The sequence below is a fragment of the Python bivittatus genome, unplaced genomic scaffold (genome assembly GCF_059951505.1).
Source record: "Python bivittatus isolate LINGU-HERP-01145 unplaced genomic scaffold, Pbiv_v1 ctg000080_np1212, whole genome shotgun sequence".
NCBI lineage: Eukaryota > Metazoa > Chordata > Lepidosauria > Squamata > Pythonidae > Python > Python bivittatus.
In genome coordinates, this window is record NW_028277035.1 from 32,639,207 (window position 1) to 32,660,314 (window position 21,108).

General features: G+C 37.7%; 1 protein-coding gene across 1 annotated transcript in view; it reads right to left on the reverse strand.

Annotated features, from left to right (window-relative positions):
* Window positions 1–250: 250 nt before the first annotated feature.
* Window positions 251–21,108, reverse strand: part of TRPC7 (transient receptor potential cation channel subfamily C member 7) — a 133,956-nt gene continuing 113,098 nt past the window's right edge. Inside the window, exons 7-12 of the mRNA XM_088134676.1 lie at window positions 17,877–18,072; window positions 16,752–16,973; window positions 11,232–11,309; window positions 5,494–5,547; window positions 1,168–1,243; window positions 251–393 (exon numbers count right to left, since the gene is read on the reverse strand). Coding sequence (XP_087990802.1) covers window positions 251–393; window positions 1,168–1,243; window positions 5,494–5,547; window positions 11,232–11,309; window positions 16,752–16,973; window positions 17,877–18,072 — 769 coding nt within the window. The remainder of the gene's footprint in view (window positions 394–1,167; window positions 1,244–5,493; window positions 5,548–11,231; window positions 11,310–16,751; window positions 16,974–17,876; window positions 18,073–21,108) is intronic.

Here is a 21,108-nt window from a genome sequence, read left to right on the forward strand (position 1 = left end):
TTTCGTGAGATTATGCATCTATTTTTTTTATGTCAAAAAGCTTGATTTGATATGAAAGTGTCACCTTACCTTTGTATCACAAAGGAATTAGTTGATCATTGGCTTTACCCAATAAACCAAACTAATGCACAGTGCCCATAAAAGAATTGCTAATCAGCAAAATGCAGCTTTCGATGCTTCTTCTTGCACAGTTTTTGCTCTTAAAGAACACTGTTTAAAAGAATAACATATTTTCCTCCTTTGTCCATCCTCAAAAGTCCTTATTTAAATTCTTCCCAAACTTATCACTTAGTTGCTGAATTAATCTTGCCAATTCTCCTGTTGCTTGGGATTTCTCTTCAAGAAGCTCATAGCGGAGGCTCGAAATGTCTTGCTTAATCTCCTTAAGTTCTCCTGTTGGGGAAAAAAAAATAAAATAAAATGACATTTAATTACCTTGAACGTAACTCAGCTCAGTTTATCTTTATCTCATCTAGTTATGCCTTAAGCTTCGTATGAGGGTGTGCTTATGGGATCAATGAACACCATGTGCATGAGGGTAGAAGTGGATAGAGACCTGAATGGATACCTATGCCCTAATGGCTGCTTCAAAAGGGACAAATGAACATTTGGCTATAGTGAACTATTCTCCAGTTCCTTTTAAGCATTTATTTAAATGTTACTTATTGCAATCTATTGCTGTGTCAGTGCTGCTGAACTCTGAAACCTAGAAACACTCCTAAGTGTCACTGACTGATCTTACTTCTAACCTGGAGCCTATATGTTGGGCTCAGAAAGCATATATATTAAACTCCCTCATTGTTATTTGCTATCCAACATCTTCCTCTCTGTTGATGCTCTAGCAAACAATTAATTATGGAACTTACAACAATGCCACACAGTCCTGCTAAATGTTGCTACCAAATTAGGGGTGTGGGGTAGGGAGGGAGAGAGAGAGATGCACCAGAGATACTGTGCCCAAGATCATTCAGAGCTATGCAAAATTTTAAATACTAGCATTTTGTTCCTTTAACCTTTATTACCCTTATGAAAATACATAGCAGCCCTCCCCCACTGCTTCATGCCCATGTTGACCATTTGATGGACAACTGAATAGAAAAGATTCATTTAAAAATCCATGACTGTAACAAGATTCATTACAGTGTTGTTAAATTTAAAAGAACTTGCCTTCGTTGACTTCATCATTCTCTCGATCCACTTGAGCTTTCAGAACATACCGCTTAATTAGTCTCTTCATTATTTTCTGAAAATGGAATTATAATGGATTTATTGGAATGACGTTGCCTGATTACTTCCATGGCATGCTAGGACCACATTTCAATGCAATTAATTTCTTTGATCCCATTGTGGGTTTCAGTGTATCTAGGCATACACAAGTCTTGTACTGAACTGTGGCCTAGATGCCCAAGCTACAATGATTCAACTGCATATTTACTTGATAAAATGTGTCCACATTATCTTATGTAAACTATGAAAAGTACTACATGCAAGTCCTCCCACCCCCTGAATAAGTGTCAGTTTCTCCCTAGTTGCTATTATTACTCAAGAATACCTGTATTTTCTGTCTAAGAGAATGATAATTCAATGGTAGAGCAGGTACTTTGTAGGCAACAATTACCACTCCCTAACATCTCTAGGTACTATTGTTTTACTATCTTTATAACTGGTCCAGATAATGTAAGTCTTAACAAAAATAATAGCTTAGCCCTGGAAAGTCTCCTCTCTGAAATCTTGGAACATTGCCTAAAACTCTTATTGTTAATCATGGTACTGAAGTAGAAGTATCAATGACTTACTTCATATAAGGTAGCTTCCTATTTTTTTTTTTAGATTTTTTTTATCCCACCTTTATTATTTTTATAAATAACTCAAGGCACTGAACGTACCTAATAATCCTTCCTCCTTCTATCTTCCCCACAATAACAGCCCTGTGAAGTGCGTTGGGCTGAGAGAGAGTGACTGGCCCAAAGTCACCCAGCCAGCTTTCATGCCTAAGGCAGGATTAGAACTCACAGTCTCCTGCCTTCTACCCTGGTGCCTTAACCACTAGACCAAACTGGCTCTCTATTTTTTATTATATCATATAAAATGTAAAATATTTTGCTATATTTGGGAGGTCTTGGCTATGGATTATGCTAGCAATGCCACCAAGTGGCTGCTCTGTCATTAACTATTAACCACAGGGTTGGAAAACAGAAACACTTGGGAGTTATTGGGAATATCCCAAGAGATGTCATAAAACTATGTATTTTCAACTGTGTAACATAGATTCAGCACTTTGCTATGGCATATACATTTGCTAAACAAATAAACAAATAGCCCCATAGCATAATCACTGTAACTCCATCAGGATAACTGATAGACAATTTAGACCTTCTGTATAGCATCCATGATCCTTCCTGACAGACTTGAGTTCATGGCTTTCATTTTTTAGCACTTCGAGCAACCACCCTGAGTTGAATAAGACTATGAAGTCTTGGTGCATTCTTTCACTTAGTGGCCATAGGTATGGATTAAAACGATACCAACGAATGGATGGGGTCCAGTATTGGAAATCACAGAAAGTACATGTTTGGACTATAGATTTTCAGTATGAGTTTATCAGAGGAGGAACAATGAGAACGTTGGTGTCCATCAAATGATGACATTCTCTTGAACATGTTTAAATTATTCTGATTTTTTAGATCATTGCTAAAGGATGAAAAATTGCAGAAGGAAAAAGAAGGAAATAGTTAAGAGAAAAGTCATGCATGGATAAAAATGACTCTGGAAATAAATAGCAGCGATCTAGTTATTTATTTAGCTAGCTTGCTTGCTTGCTTGTTTATTTATTTATTCTTTATGTTGTTCTGTTTGTCACTTTAAGAGATTTTTGATTTGAAGGAATGAAAGATCTGTCTACTAGTTATGGATATACTGACCCTATACCACAAGCTGAAGCTCTAAAGGCCGAAGAAATATCTATTCTGCACTAGACTACTGGCTGTTTATAATATATTCAACACTGTAAAGAAGTGTCAACATTAATAAGAGATAAAATTCTAAAAACTGAATACATAGTTTAAGAATCCAGTAGACTAAAGCTACCACACACTGTGAGAACAAAAGTCCCATTTCCTGGAGAGATGAGGAACCTCTAGTCTACAGGATACATTTGGCTCACCAACGCAGCCTGTAGAATCTTGGGTAAGAGCCCAAACATCCAAAAATTTGTATTCAATTGCCATTGCCTTTCCTCTCTCAAGACAGCTATCTACCAACAATAGCCTTGCTGGGAAAATTTAAGGGCAGGGAAAGAGGTAGGATTGCTGTCCCCTCCAAAACTCCAAACTCTACCATTCTACTCAGTGCTTCCAAGGGAGCAAAGGAGTCAGATGAAGGTGGGACCAGACACCTGTACTCCAATGAACTCTGGGTTCCCCTATGAGAACCTAACCTAACCTAAGGGCCCAATCAGTGTCAGGTTAAGATTCTTATTTCCTTTCTCGCTGATATTATCAAGGCCTGGTCTTTGATTTCAAGATTCGAATGACATGATTTTGCTGTATTATTTTTCAGCAGTGAAGGAGCATCCATTAAAAAATAGTTGGAAAAAAATAGTGAATGCAATCTTGGCATAGCTTTGTCCTCTTAGCCTCACAAAAAAGATCAATGGAAGAAATTAAGCAAGTTCTTTCCCATTCTTGCTCATGGACCTTTTCTGCAACATTGATTTTGCATTATAATGTATTCGTTTTAATCAGTGTTTCCCCTTGGAGGAAATTAGAATTACAAAGGAATCCATTCTAAGAAAAAACAATCCTCACTCAGATATAAGTAACAACTACTGACATCAACTTGGAACGAATAAGACGAACAAGACTTGGATATATCATGCAGTATATACATTTACGGTTTCAGTATGTATATGTGTATGTGTATATGTGTGTATAATAATCCCCTCTCACCCCTATGGGTGGTATGTGTCTTCCTCAATCTTAGGTCCTCCACCAGAGGCCTGGGAGTTTGAGGGTTCTGCACAGTATCTTTGCTGTTCCTAGCACTGCACTCTTCTGGACAGAGAGCTCTGATGTTGCCTGTTGGAGCCAATCTCCCAGCTTAGGAGTCATAGCCCCAAGTATTCCTATCACCACTGGGTCCACTTTGGCCTTTACTTTCCACATCCTCTCTAGTTCCTCCTTCAGGGCCTGGTACTTCTCCAGCTTCTTATACTCCTTCTTCCTGATGTTGCTGTCACTTGGTACCACTACATCTATCATTGCCACTGTCTTCTGATCTTTGTCTACTACCACAATGTCTGTCCTGCCTGTCCGTCTGGATCTGGAAGTCCCACAGGATCTTAGCCCTGTTATTCTCCATGACCTTCTGTGGAATCTCTCATCTGGACTTGGGAGGGTCTAGCCCATACATTGTGCAGATGTTCCTGTACATAATGCCAGTTACTTGGTTGTGCTGTTCAGTATATGCTCTTCCTGCCTGCATATTACATCCTGCCACTATGTGTTGGACTGTCTCTGGGGCCTCTCTGCACAATATACACCTTGGGTCCTGCCTATTGTGGTAGACTCCTGCTTCCATGGATCTGGTGCTTAGTGCCTGTTCTTGTGCTGCTATTATCAGTGCCTTGGTGCTGTCTTTTAGTCCAGCCTTTCCAGCCACTGGTAGGATTTCCCAATGTCAGCCACCTCAGATATATGTTGATGGTACATCCCATGCAGGGTCTTGTCTTGCCATGGCACTTCCTCTGCTTGAACTTCCTCCCATGTCTGCTGCTGGCTCAGGCATTCTCTCAGCAGCTCATCTTTGGGTACATCTTACTGATGTACTCCTGGATGCTCTGGGTTTCGTCCAGGACAGTGGCTTTGACACTCAGCAGACCCCGCCCACCCTCTTTGCGGCTGGTGTACAATCTCTGGGTGTTGGACTTGGGGTGGAAACCTCCGTACATTGTAAGGAGCTTCCGGGTCTTCATATCAGCAGCCTCCCTGTCCTCCTTTGGCCAGCTCACTATACCAGCAGGGTATCTGATCACTCACAGGGCATATGTGTTGATGGCATGGATCTTGTTCTTCCCATTGAGCTGGCCCTTCAGGACCTGTCTTATCTTTGGTGGTACTTGGATGTTGCTGTCTTCCTTGCCTCCTCATTGTGGTTCCATGTGACTGTGGGACACCAAGGTACTTGTAGCTGGTCTGTATGTCTGCTATCTGACCCACTGGTAGTTCCACCCCATCAGTCTTAACTACCTTCCCTCTCTTTACTACTTTCCATGTTGTCGGGAGGCAAGTTATTGTCCTGTAGTTGGACAATGGTGTTGTTCCCTTGTGGGGGTCTTTCATGGTCAGCACAAAATGTGTGTGCATAGGTGTATGTGTGTGCATGTATGTATGTGTGTGATTGTGTGCATATATATATGTATGTGTGCATATATATATGCAACAAGCCATATTTGCATTTACTTCCAGAAGCATTCATGAGGTACAGTGCACATACTATATGCTGGAGATGGCCATGGTGGTAGAATCCATTGGGAAGTAGTGTTGCCACCTGAGAAAACATAAATGGAGGAACATATTTTGGGAAAGTGGGGAAATAGTTGTGTCCAAAAAGAGGATACTAATTAGGAAGTGGAAGGAAAAGAAAAGCAAGGAAGGAGCATGCCAAAATGCACAACCTCCTTGTGAGCCATATCTATATCTATATCTATATCTATATCTATATCTATATCTATATCTATATCTATCTATTATCATCTATCATCTATCTATTATCTAATAAAGCATACATCTATCTATCATCTATCTATCTCTTTGAATTTGTGCACCATCCAACTCCCAAAGTCTCTGGGAGGTGGTTAGCTAGATTTATATCTATCTATCTATCTATCTATCTATCTATCTATCTATCTATCTATCTATCTATCATCTATCTCTATCTACCCCCACCTCCCACCCCCCCACCCCCACCCATCATGCTACTCCTTTTTGGAGCAAGCATTATTTTGCAGACTGAAGAAAAAGAGTAAAAATATTAAACCAAAGAAATTGGTTAATGTACTAAGTTAATAAAAAAAAACATAGCTAATCCTAGTTTACACTAATACTGTCCACTATTTACCTGTCCAGATATTTCTACCCTTGCAAGCCATCCTTACTTCTACCATATCCACAATCCACTTTATACACTACCTTTTGTGATTTAGGTTCTCACCTCTCTAAGGATCTCATCAGCACCATCCAACTTTGACTGTCTGGATCTTCCCCTTCTGCTCCACGCATTTGTATACTAGCTTTGTGATTTGATCTTTACTGATTTTTTCTACATGACTGGATCATTTCAATGTACTTCTTCCATAGTGGTCTCTCTCTTTTGTATTCAAGCCACATTCATCTATGCCCTGTCTCATCTTGTTTTACCACACATGCTTCTTAAGAACCCCATCCCCACTGCATCAGGATATAAAAAAAAACTATATAGAGAGAAAAATATAGTTTGAAGGAATGTAGCCAAAGAGAGCACAGTTAAGCTTATAAGAGGCAGAGAAAATGCAGATTAATTTTCATAGGAATTAAATTTTGGAAGTGAATAAGGAGAGCAGAACAAGAAGCTTCCAGCAGAGTTAATGGGATTAAAAATAAAAGTGATGAGATAATTTGAGATGGAACGGGTGGAATGCTGAAAGGAATTTTACTGGAGATTTTTATGGGAACGGTTACATCAAAGAGTAGAATTGAAATGAACGCAATAAACGTTAGTGTCCAACAAAAAATAATGAAAAGAAAGTCTTAAATGCTGTGAGAATCTTGGAAAATAGTAAGGCTGCAGTTGTAGATGGTGCAACTGGAGAAGTGTTAAAATATACCAGATGTTTGCTTATGGGATGGCTGTGTGGCTTCTTTAATGTGTATGTGAAACCTGCATCTGAAGCTGATGATTGTGAGAATGCTTTTATTATTCCTCTTATAAAAAGAAAGATACCAAGAGGGAAGGTAAATACAACAAGGAGATTAATTTAAGTGTTCCAGGAATGATGTTTGGCAGAATTATGATCAAAAAGGCATAATATTTGGTAAATTTTGGAACAGAATTTGGTAAGTGCAGTGCAGCTTTCTGATGGGCAGGGGATGTGAAGACCAGATTTTCACTCTTTATTGATTGATTGATTGACTGATTAATTACATTTTTATGCCGCCCATCTCCCCAATGGGTGATTCTGGGCGGCTCAGAGTAATCTACTCTTTAGTATATTACTGAGAAATGTATGAAAGTATGTATTATTATGCTTGTTTATTTAGAGAAAGATAGGCTTGAAATATGAACATTTTGTGAGAATTTGGAGTTGAAGTTTGGTTGCAGTAAGAGCAAAATATCATGGAAACAAAGTACACATGGGAGTAAATGGAATCCTTAGCTGATGGTTCTACATTGAGCAAGGAGTCTGACAAATACGAGTGATGTTCCCCCTTGGTTGGTTAATGTATGAAAAACCAAGGTAGTTGCATTTCACAGGGAAATGAGATGAATGATTGCAAGTTAAGTGCAGTGAATACTTAAGTGAATAATTTGAGAAGAAGGGGAAGACTGAGAAAATTACGGATGTTGGAGATTCTGAAAAAAGAGGTCAGAAGTTAACAAAGGCAATATATGAAATAGAGCAAGGATGGCTTACAAGGATAGAAGGGTATAGAGAGTTATAGTTAATGCCGTTGGTATAAACTAGATAGTTCCCCCCCCCCCTTATTTTATCTTCTGTATTTAATTTCTTTTGCTTACTATTTATTACTCCTTTCTTAACTTTGCAAGAAGCTGTCTATCCTGAAAGGGAGTAGTATGATAATAAGTATAAATGTGAAAGGAATGATTCTATTATCCATTCATGGGTATCATATCTGGGCTGCAAAAAAATAAAATAAAAATAAAAATCCAGATGACCATTAGTTTGCAAAAAAGAAAGGCAGAACATTCTAACTCTTGCGGTCAACTACTGATTCTGTGGACTCTTGAGCCCACCTATGGTGCCCCTAACTTATTTCCTCTTTGGATTGTTGGGCCACCATGCTACCCATAAAACCCTTACAAGTAATACTGATGCTTTGATGTGTCTCCCACCCTTTTCTGTCATGTGTACTCATGAGAACTGCATGGTGGATCAGTGCTTCTGTTGTAACCCTAATACTCCAGAATGGGGTACAGTTTATAATTTATCCCTGGGCATAATGCAATTCATACTATTCTGTGACAGGCTGATGATTCCTGGGAAGAATACTCAATGTCCCTTGTGCTAAACATCAGCCAACTACTGGCAAGTCTGGGCAGGTAAAAAGGGGGAACTTAATATCATCTGGAGCAAACTTTTGCCTCATGTCTGGTTATGTTTTTAATAATTCATCTGAAATCCACTATAGATCAATGGGAAAAAAAGAAAGATTGCTTTAATATTCACATTAAGCAGCTTGAACTATTAAAATAAGAAATATTGAAGTCCCTTTTTGTTTCTTTTATGGCCATATATGATCCCTTGCAGGTTATTATTACCTGGAGATCATTAAAGTACAGCAAGATAGTGCTCTCTTCTTATTGTTGTTCTCACCTGGATTTCAGAGTGCTTTATTTTTCAGAATTTTCATTAACTGTCACATGGCAGAGATGCATCTCTTTGAAAAGCTAATTAGACACAGACCTGAGGAAAAGTCATATTAATAATTGGTCTACACTTTCCCTTTCTGGCTGAAAATAATTATTGGGCAGACAAAAATGACTGTTTTCTGCTTCTTGCTCCCTCTTTTGTCTAAATGGCCATTGCATTTTACTTCTGGTTATTATCACTTTGTTATTTTTTTCCTGATGGGAGAAACTTGACATTTTTAATAATATATATTTTTGGGAACACAGCTTGGTAAGAACAACAATAAGAAGCCTAGAAAAGGGCCTAATTCAAATGTCTCTTTGATCTAGTATTGCTTAGGGGAGTTCCAACATACTATACGGTATACTATAATTAATCTTATTTAAAAAGAATAACTTCTACTGGATAATTGCTTGGAGTTTAACATGAATTGATCCTGAAGGTAGCATGGCTATTGGTGGTGGTGGCAGGGTTCAGATAGATGTTATTTTAAACTTGGAGAAGTGTTTGAAATCTCTCTATGATAGCATTAATACAAGTAGACTTTTAAAATAAGCCACTGAATTTCACGCACCTTTTCACAAAGTGTGAAGTGTTCAAAACAGGTAATGGTTCACATATAGGCTTGCTTATACAATTAGTAGATTCAGTGAAATGAATGGGGCTTAAATTTTATCTATGCTTAATCCTATTTCTAGTATTTAGGACATGAAAAAAGCAACTTTATTTTATCACTAACTATGGATCCAGCCTAATATGGGTTCTTTGAAATTACATGAGAGATCTCCTCATTTAAATTTAGCGTAGAACAGACTTATCCCAAACCAAAGAAATTCTCAGTATGAGAGACGACAGTATTGTTGGTGTTGGATGGGGATTCTAAGAACCAGACACGTTTGGATATTACTGGCCTGAGAAAAGCTTCCTGGAGCATGTCATTCACATAGTTGGAAATTGCCTCCATTATGGCAACCAGGTGTTCTTTGGACATTCCGCACTTTGATTCCTATCAGATCCAACTGATATGGCAATGGGAGTTGCATGAAACATCTGTGGGAAGCCCAAGATTCCCTTCTACTACTTCATGGTGCACATAAGACATACACCAAATCTGGAGGAATCGAGGCCTCCTCAGTGGCTGCTCGTTATTTTTGGAGCTCTTTTTTCACTGAGATACACAGAAGAATATATGTTTATATTTTCTAGAAGAAATGCGTATAAGAAATGTTTCTACAGTTTGAATAAAAATCCCACAAATCAAGCTCAATGCCAGAGAACCTGAAGGTAGCCAATGCATTACCAATTTTTGACAGGGACCCAGGGGAGAACTGGGAAAATATAAGCTATTGAACTTGAATGTGTTTTCATTAAATGGATGGAAATGTTAATGAAAGAAGAAAAAAAAAAACCCTAAGTATATAAAGACAAGATTTATTGGAGGAAAACAATGAAGAATTCTGTAAAGATAAATTTAGTCACATCAACTTTTTTTGAGAATGTCAACAGGCACATGGAAGGAGGTGGCTTTGTTGATATTCAAACATCCAAAGTTCCTCATCAAAGGGGCTTAAATGAACTTAGCAATCATGAGATAAGAGAATTCATATGGAATTTAAATAAATGTAAACTGAGGCACATTGAGGGGAAAATTCACATATACATTGAAAGTATCTGAGAAGTCTGTAACTTAACCAGGAAAAAGAACTTGGGGTCAAAATGGGTAGCTCAATGAAAATGCCAACTCAGCAGGTGGCAACTGTGGAAAAGGCTGGAGATCATTCAGAAAGAAACTAAAAAACAAAACAAACCTGCCATCATTGTAATGTCCATATGTGGTTTGTCCACAATTAGAATACATTGTGTACTTTTGGCTGCCACATTTGAAAAAAAAATATAATACAAGTGGAAAAAGCATAGAAGACAGTAACCAAAATGATTGAGAGGTTAGATCAATTTTCGTACAAAGAGTGGATGTTTGGAACTATTTAACTTAGCAAAAAGATTACCTGAGGGAAAATATGATCAAACTGTATAAAGTCAGATATGGCATGGAGAAAAGAGACAAGGATAATTTGTTCTCGTTTTTTTCAAAACACAAGGGCTGTGTCACTCAATGAAACTGATCGAAAGGAGATTTAGAACAGGCAAAACAAAGGATTTAAACACAGAATGCATAATTGTGGAGTTCATGGACTCTGACTTGGATTCCATTAAAGAGAAATGGCAGCAGGTCACAGAGAATGAGTCTATCAAGGGTTAGTATCAGGGACTTAGTGTTACCTTCATGGGCAGCATGCCTCCAAATTCCAGTTCCAACAGAATAATGACAGGAGAAGTGTGTGTCACTTTCTTCTGCTTGTGAGCACACCAGAGGCATCTGACTGGCCACTGTGAAATGAAATGCTGGACTAAGATACACCTTGGCCTGATCTAGTGGAGCTTTATTATGTTCTTGTAAACAACCACACCTGTAAGCTTAAAAATCATTAGAAATAATTCTTCCTACAGTGTGTTTTTGAACCATGTAGACATATATAGGATCACACTGTAAATCAAAGATATGTAATTTTTTCCCCATCTTGTCTTTTTCTTGTGTTGTCATTACCTGGTATCTGGTGGGCTTGTTGTAGGCATTCTTCAGAGTAAAGTCTGACTTTGGAGTACTTGACTCAAAACGAACTTTCTGAAATGTACAAATATAGAGGATTGCATCATAATGAAGAACAAAGCACTAGAGATCTAATTCAAAGAAAATATCCACAAATACTGGCTTGCCAGTGGTGAACTGCATGATGCAGGAAAAAAATCCTTATATGATTTGATTAAAACACAAAAGCCATAATTCTGCCTTAAATTTAAATGACAATTTTTCTTCCTGTCAGTGGTCATTCACCTTTTGTAAAACAGGAATTGTGAAGTCCTCTGCAGTCTGGGAAAACTAACTGTTCTTCCAGTGCTGAGACATAAGTCTCTTTAGTTATTCTGAACATTCAACACGTATAGTAGAAAGATATCCTTCATTTGAGGATTTAGGAATTGTACAACCATTCGGTTTCCCACTGATATTTAGAATTATGTTGATACTCTCTCCCTTTCACATGTGAATTCCAGTCAAAGATATTGTGTAGATAGAGGTATATGGTTAGCCCTGTCAAAGACATAGCCCCCCTTGGTCCATCATTAATACCCCCATTTTGGAGATCTGCAAAGCTTATGGAAGTAGGCTTTCCATGCAAGCCAGAATGGTGATAGTAAGGATTTAAATGCATGTGACTCTCTACAAATGTAGCCAAATGCCACATGTAGCCCACAGATATCAGGGCTGGGGCTGAAGAGCCATCAGATCAAGGGGTGCAACTTTCTATGCCCCTTGATGTGTAAGGATCTGCTGTGTTAAATCTATATGATAGGTAGTATGATATCCATAACTACAACTCTCACCAAAATGACATTATGTTTTCCCCAAATGGGTAACTGATCAGTCCATTACTTCTCTGTATTAAAACATAGGTAGAGTTGCTAACTGACCATTAAAAAAAGGAAACCCAGTCAAAGGAAACCTGTTCTTGTGCCTTTAATAGATTCTTTATCTTTCAAAATCAGTGGACAAAACTTTCCCTGTTTGGAGAGACACATTATCTTTGCTAAGGTCTCCTGGCTGAGCCAGTCCTGAACAAATGCAAGGTCCTATTCAGAAGCTAAGAATTCAAACATGACAGACTGAGGTGCTGATAAGGGAAATGACTGTGTCACTGTGTGTGATCTCATGCAACTCTCTATATTGTACCTATTATTTTGCTTTTCAGAAAATAATGTCTATTAAATGGAAAATGGGAAGTTCATGAACACAATGAGGCCTATCTTTTTTTTTTCTTTTAAAGAAAAATAGGTATATTCAATGTCTTTACTGATGTACTTTTTGAGATAGAGTTACTGTATCTAGGCTTCATTTCTTTGCTCTTGAATAACTGCCAAGCTTTGCTTTTAAAACTACAGAAGACAGTTCACAATGCTAAATAAATTAAAAATTAACTTTAGAATATTATTTGCTTTTTTGATATAGCAGTATTTTCAGACTAAGAAACAAGTTGATCTCTGATTTCGTTCTGAAATCAAGAACATGACTAGACAATTTTTCTCTGGAAGTAACAATACGACTATTATAGTAAGTATATATCATAAAGTTTTTATGGATTTTCCTTCTATTAAAAATAAATGATTGTCCATAATATACAGACTGAAGGAGCTGACTTCTTGTACAGTATCTTTCAAATCTAATTACTTTTTTGTGTCCTCCCTTCTTTATTTTATTCATAAATAATGGGATGAGATGGAAATGGAAAAGAGAAAAACAATGTCATTGTGAATTTATGTCTTTGTATCTTATATGCATGCATGCATGCATGTTGAATAATGGAATATAATTTCACTGGAAGATCTGTGTTTTGGGATAAGCTTTTCTGTCTCTTAACCACTTAGGAAATATTCACATTCCTGTAATCCATACCACCATTTCTGCTGAATGATGCAAATTCTTTCTAGAACTAAATAATACAGATCTGATGATGTCCTCTCACCAGTGTGTCCCAGAATGACCCACTGATGCTTTTGACATTAAGAAATACACATTGAAAACAAACTGTTTCTTCCAAAACCTATTGGGTACCTCTTTGGATATAGCTTCTTCCTATACCAAAGGAATACTTCCTATTCCTTTGCTGTTAACTAATTTCATGAGGTCTAGGCTTCTATGATTATTCCAGGAATAAGCTGTGTTGTATTTGTTTTCACATAGACACAAAGGGCATAGTGAAAAATCAGTAGACTTCATTGCAGGAAAATACTGAATACACACACACAACACAAACATACATACATACATACAGAGAAAGAAGGAAAGATGGCATCTGAGAAAAATCCCTGGTTTTGGTCTTAATCAATAATTCTGAACTTTCAGTAGTCTGTTCAGATGCTCTTACACCTTTGGAATTCTGGGTGGGGTAAAATCAGAAGCAAGTCTTGTGCCCCCTCCTCAGTTCAGCTCCTCATAAATAGACAGACCCAGTAAACATTGCATACCATTTGCTTATGTTGAATTAATAGCAAAGAGCAGAGAAAAGACGTGAGTAGACATACACTTCCATTTTCAATAGTATCAATTGAGCTGCTCCATTTAACTGTCTGCTTTTGAGCACAGATTTCCAGTCCCACAAACTTCCTTAACCATTTATTTTAACTACAAATTTGTTTTAAAAATCACCAGATTGGATTTAAGGACAAACACAGATTGTATTTACTGTACAAAATAAGCAAGGAGGCAGGGAGGCGACATTCCCTTAAATTTCTTTAACCTAAAGAAAAAAGAAAAAAGCCAACACACACACAGCCTTGGGCTCTCAGAAAAATAGACATATCTATCGCCAGCACTTTCTCGATTGTGATGTGACTGCACAACATTGCATCACCTAGGAAGTTTAGGAAGCACCAGGGGAGAATTCTTCAAAGAGCTAGGCATGATTTGCCAAGCTTTTTAAAGATTGAAAAAAGATAAATGGGATTGCTTGGACATGCTCCATATTTAGTAGGTATATGAAGCCAACCTCTGTCCCATTCATCCAGAGAAGGATGAAGAGTAGCCACTTTTCATTGCAACATAAAATCTGTTGGTGAAATACCTACACTTACTTTCAACAAGATCCATAGATTTTTTTTTAAAACCTCTAGTTCTCAGTCCATTTAGATTATACCTTTCCATCACTTCCATTATTAAACTGGGACTGGAAGCTATAGCAGCTTCCTGTAGCCTACTTTGATTTGTAACATATCTTTTTTGCAGTTATGGAGTTTTGTTGTTGCCTGAAGCAGAATAAATTCAAACAAATGTTTATAACATTTTAAACACAGCTGTCTCCCCACAGGTTTTAATTTGCTGGTTTTAGGAAAACAGTTTCCATAAGAAGCTCTGGGCAATTTATCAAAATCCAAAAATTCAAAAATGAAATGCTGTGTGGGACAAACTTTACTATATGTTCATAGCCACATTCTCAGACAAATAAAATATACCCACCTGGGCTGTGCAGTTCTTCAAGGAGGCCCTTTTCTTTGATAAACTCTCAAGTGATGCACCACCTTGAAGCTGCTTTTCAAAACAACCCAGCCCCCTCACTCCTATGAGTGGAATATTGTGAACCATGTATCGGTATATCAAAGCCAGTATATTGTCACAAGCATATAATGCCACTCAGAGTTTGATTGTTAACTTTATGCCATGTAATTGTGCAAATAGATGTGTCTGCTGATCTGCAGTTTTTGTAACTGAAGATTCTGGGCGGCAGACAACAGGGATAAACATGAAACAACATAAAACAATCAGACAGTCCAAATACCACCCCAACAGATGTGTGTCTCAAACAGTCAGTGATGATTAAAAGCACAGTAGAATAAACTTGTTTTAGTAACCTCCCAAAATGCCAGGAAGGAGAACATGGCTGGTATGTGAAAGATCCACTCAAAGGAGGCAAAAAAAGAAAAAGGCAGAAAGGGTTGTTCAGAAAGTTCAGCTTACCCAGCTTGTGGAGAATAGGAACTTCTCATACAAAAATATGGGTCACCTATAAACTGGAAGAGGCAATGGTACTCTGGTGGAAAATTACCAGGAAGTGTGAGAAAAGTGCCAAAATGGGACTAGTCAAACTTTGCTGGACTGATCAAGCCTTGTTGGAAGGCATAAAGATGTATCACATCCAACAAGGTAGCACGCAAAGTGGGTGTCCTGCATCATTGCTTCAAGGACTCAAACCTAACACAGATAGCTAGACTTTGAGCCGGATAGGAGCGTATGGGTTTGTGAATGTGTGAATGAGCAGAGCTGTATGTTCAGAAACTGAAAAATAAATGTTGTTAAAACCTGTACTTGTTGCTATGCATCTAACTGTCTGGTTGAAAATAGCACTGGAGGTGTTTCAAGTATATCAACACTAATTCCATCAGGGGTGCTACAATTGCACTGTAAATCCTTCACTGAAAAAGAGATTGGATCAACTGACCTGTTAGATCCCTTCTGTTTATGATTCATTGTTTGCTTGATAAAGCATTCCTAGGTAACAAATATATTGAAATAATGTGCAAGTTGCTATATATCTGCTTCCCCTGCATTGTAGAAGAACAGAGACAAAACACTATGTGATATTCCACATAATCTCTACAGTACAACTGTGTTTTCTCAACCTTGGCAACTTTAAGATGGGTGGACTTCAACTCCCAGAGTTGAAGTTGAAGCATGCTGGCTGGGGAATTCTGGGAGCTGAAGTTTACACATCTTAAAGTTGCCACGGTTGAGAAACACTGCTCTACAATATCTGTTAGGTAATAGTGACTATATGCTATTTACTATTTTAGATTATTTCATACTGGTTGTAAAGTTCTGTCCTGCTGATTTAAAGAACTTGCTGAAAAGAGACAATTTCATTGACTTTCATATAGCTATATGTCCCTTTAAGATTAGTTTTTGTCAAGCCAATTTGATGTAGAGCAACAATCAATAGCCCATGGACAACATGAAATTCTCAACATCCTTTTGGGATCTCCAGACCATTTATGGAATGGAAGGAGACAAAGGGTTTGGTGTTTTTGGAGGAGCTAGGTGATAGTTTAAGGATGAAATGAAAATCTTAAGACTTGTATCCATTTCAGCTCTTAAACTTTCAATCTGAAACCATCAAATTCTGATTTTGGCTGATTTTTCTACTGGGGAGGGGGTTTAGGGAGGAAATGGTAGCCCTTAAATGTATTCAGTCAACTCTTGACAAAGGCCAAACATTTTGGCTTTGCCAACTCCAGTACAGTCATGTTACCAGTCACACTTCCTGCAGCTTCTGAGGCCAAATATGACTTTTAAAAGTGGAGATCTTAACTGTAAGAAAATTTCCCATCCCTGGGTAGAGATCAGAGTAATGACCCAGGATCAGATACAGTCAAGCAAACATCTCCCTATGAACAGTGAGTTCATTAGAGAGCCACGGACTAGCAGCCTGAACTACCACTTATAGCTGAAACTGTGTGCCTTCAACAGACACATGTTTATTTCTGAGAAATAAATATCACACAATAATGATGACTGACTTACTCGTAGCTTGGAATTCAGCATTCCCATCTCAAGATCATTTTCACAGTTTTTGGCCTTAGATTTGCAGAGTTTTATGAGGCACATTTTTATTCTCATTATGAGATAATAAAATGACTTAGGGCTTGGCACTAGATTAAAAGGAGCAGGTAGAGTCCTTCCCTCATCAAAATAGGAAAGCCAGAGTTTAGCACGTGCAAATTTCCACTCCACATCTGCATCTTCCTGCAAAAGGAACAGAAGAACTGATTTAATTTAAAAGTCAAGATTAGTTATTTGAGAAGGTGTGAATCTCTTTGTCACTGATATAGACTTCAAGAGAGGCATTTGGTTTTTCAAGCTATTAAAATCTTTTGCCCTAAAGTCATTCTTCATAAGATCATTGATTCTAATTTCCCTTTGAAATAAACCACACAGAAAAACCTGATACTTTCCTATGTTATGACCTGATCCCCTATAGAAGCTTCACTTTGCAGTTGGCCTGCTTAACTGGGAATTATAGGAAAATTAGATCTGAATTCTCAAAATGCCCTTTCTCATTACAATTATAACTTAAGTGTAACTTTAACTTCAATGGCTCTAAAAGTGTGCAGACAAATTAATTTCTTAATTGAAATATTATTGAAGGAGTCAAGGAACATGGAATATACCAAATAAGGATATGCAAAAATGATTCCTATATTAATTTAAATGGCATTTTCCCCCTTTCTCCCTATTTTCAAGTTACTTTTCCACTAAGTGTCCCTAAAATGTATCAGAACTGAAGCCTAGGTATCTTTAAGTTCCTAGGCTCCTGTTATAAAAAGATCATGAACCATCCAGAAAAGCTCCATTGTCAGGTGGACTTGGAAAACAATCAAAATCAGAAATTAAGTCTCTGCAAGAGATTCCTGACTGGCTTTCTCTTTTTGAATTAAGTTCTGAATTACTTTCAGGATGTTGATCATTATTTACTGGATAAGTAACCAGGACTTAAACAACTGCATCTTCCAATTCAAAGGTTAGTCAGCATTACTATCAAGCTGTTCAGAACTGGAAGAAGGACTCAAGAAGTTCCTATTCCTTAGTTAATGCTCTTTGTTTTTTTATACAATATATTGATATATTAAAGTGATAGGTCAGTCTTACCTCAATTTCCTGATAAGAATTGTTGATCATGGCTATTAACATGTTGAGGAGGACAACCACCATGGTGACGTTATATACCCCATACAGCACATATCCAATATTCTCAATAAATTTGTGATCATATTTCAGCACCACTGATATTACCTCAGACAAGCCAAATATGGACCAGAATAAAGTTTTAAAACTTTCTTCTACCCTAAAGACAAAATGAAATCTTAATTAGACACTTGGGTCTGAGCCAGGAATACACCACCACCCAAGACACTGTTTTGAGCTGGGGAGGCCTTATAAACGGACATTAAAAATGCTTGCTCTTGAGAATTAAAAAGAAAAAAAGAAAAGATAACCCTGCATTTGACATTGATGAACTGAAAAAAAAAGATATATGCCATTCTGGAATGCACTGTGAAATAATATCATATCTACAGTGAGCTCATCTTGGTCCTATTTTATGAAGGACCATATCATTCACCAATCTAAAGTGCTGGTTATCACCTTGTATGGAACAGCACTGGGATATATCAAGCAACTTCTTCTCAGAATTGAATCTGTCAGCTCCTCGGTCTGGTCAACTAGACAAGAATAGTATCCAGGGGGAGAGACTAAGTGTCAGACCGTCTCTGTGGTAATCTTCATTTTTTGGAACACTGTCTGTCCAGAAGTAGATGCAGCCTCTTCCCTGTTAGCTTTCTGTAAACACTAAAATCTGCTTTCAGTGAGCCTTAGCCTCAGTTGAATGAGAGACAGGGATGGTGTAACACTCATAGTTGTTAGTGTTAGAAACAAACATATAAGCAAACAAATAAATCAGGTTTACATGTTACTCCATTTCTGAAGTGTCTGAGCAGCTTACAAATAACAACATAAAATTAAGATATAAGCAATCAGTAACATAAACAACAAGGCCTTCGTGTGTCACCATTCTGGCAACACAAACTTCAAATGTCTCTCTTGAAAATTTAGTATGGGGGAGGAGCCTAAAACCTGGGCATAGGTTGCTTCAGGCATGGAGGGGCATGACTCAGAAGCCCAACCATGGGGGTCCCTGTAGAAGGCTTTCCTTCACATCTGGGGTTCTTAGCAAGCCCTCTCTACTAGATAGCACCAAAAGGCAGATTCAGCTTGGAAAAGGCAGTCCCAGAGACACCCAGGCTCTAAATGTGGATAAAAGCTGGATTGTCCATTAGTAAGTGTGCATATCTTATGTTATGACTTATATTATATTTGAGAACATGTACTGGGCAGCCCAGTTTGAATATGAGACTTAAATCCTTTTTAAGAAAAGTCTTTATCAGCATGGGAGTTATAGAAAAATGAAAGAAAAAGTAATGCTGAGAAGCTATTTATTCTACTGATAAAATAACAAGACCTAATTATTTAGTATAGGTAAGGTATTCTACAAATTCACATTATCTGTGATAATTTTGGATTTATTTATTTTTTTGAACCAGCACTTTCAGCATTTGACATTATCTAGCTTTTTGTTGGTCTTCCCTGATTTCTTTTTTCCATTTTTTTTCCTTTCAAAAGTGCCTGAAAAGCTATAGCCAACTACCTAGTAGTGACTGCAAACAAGGTGGTCTCAGATTAGCCCCTGGATGCCATCACTTTGCAGTGGCAAAAAGGAAATCATTTTGGCCAGCACTGACAGAGGCAGACAAGGTGCCAGCATTGGGCAGATGCAGAACTGCTACTTGGCTAACTGCATCCCATGTGGGCATGGAACCAATAATGCCCCCAGCTGGCATGGGCATGACTCAACAATAACCTCTGTCTCCGTTTGTAACAAGCACATCCCACATTCCCCTCACTAGATTTCAATTTAATTTGAACTATAGATTGCTTCAGATGCACTGGACTCCATCATATTTTTCTTGCTTGGCTCATACCTGCCATCCAGTCAGTTGGTACACAGCTGTATTTCACTTTTCAGATACAAAGTGTGCTCTTTTTCATATTGTCTCATGTAGGGAAAGGTTAAATATCACATAGCACTGACTGATTGATTGTGAATTTTGAATATCCATTCTTTACATGATGGCGCTCAGATAGATTTTCTTTTCTTTTTCTTCATTATACCATAAAGACATATAAAATGTCTTCATAAAAGCAAGCACTTAAATAAAAGAACTAGCTTATTTTTTTTCTGCTAGTTATTGCATCTGACTTTGATCCTAACAGCATTATATTATCTTACTTTGTTTTAATTTGGAGGGGTTCCATTGTATCATTATTTCCTTTCTAGCAATTTTAATAGTTGCATCAACTTGGCTACTTCTCCTGCAATGTCATTATTAATCTGTTTTGGAATTCCATCATGCTCTTCTTGAAAATCTGATTGCTATGTATATGACATGTGAAAAGCATGTTTCAAAGGCTGAGCTATAAATTAGGAAATCTGTGTCCAAAATTCAGAGTGAAACTCAGAAGGTTAGCTTCTCTCAACTTGGTGTCCTCCAGAAGTATTGCAATATAATGCCCAGAATTCCCATCTTGGATTACATGTTATTTTATCCTAAGAGCAAATGTGTACAGCCTGATATCCTGAGGCTGCACGAAGCCCAGAGAGAACTCCAAAAATTGCCACTGAAATACATTTTTAATATGACAGATGGAGAGAATTATGAAATATATGACTGAAGAGTAATCATGAAAGCTATATTTAATTTATATTAAAGTAAGTGGAAATATCAAATCAAAGTTAGGGTTTTTTTTTTCAACCACTAGCTTTTGGAATCAGGTCTGAAATGGTTTTGCCTTTGTGGTTATAGCTTTAGAAGATCCAACAGTATTACCAGCTCTATATTGATGTTGCCTAGCAACAAGGCTGAGCTAAAAGTACTTGAACCTCTTGCCAGATCTTGGCTACTGAAATCCAGATGGCCTCTGAACAGGACCAGAGATACAGAAAACTCTTTGCTAGCTATAAGTTGGTACTTGGATTGGGAACCACATGAGAATTTCTGGGGTATTGACTAGGCTATACTCAGCATATATAGTAGCCTTTTAATATTACTGAAATAGTTCAACCATGTTTTTCTACTGCTTGGAAAAGAAAAGGGGCACTTTGCTTCACAATATGCTTCAACAGAATGTTTCACTCAAAGCTACATCAACACTCTTGGATGCCCCTAGCCCATGTATCAAGTATGGCTATCCTAATGGGTAAGCAAGCATTTTTGTTTGTGTGCAAAGGTTTTGTGCATGTAACCACCACCAACAACGAGCTCTC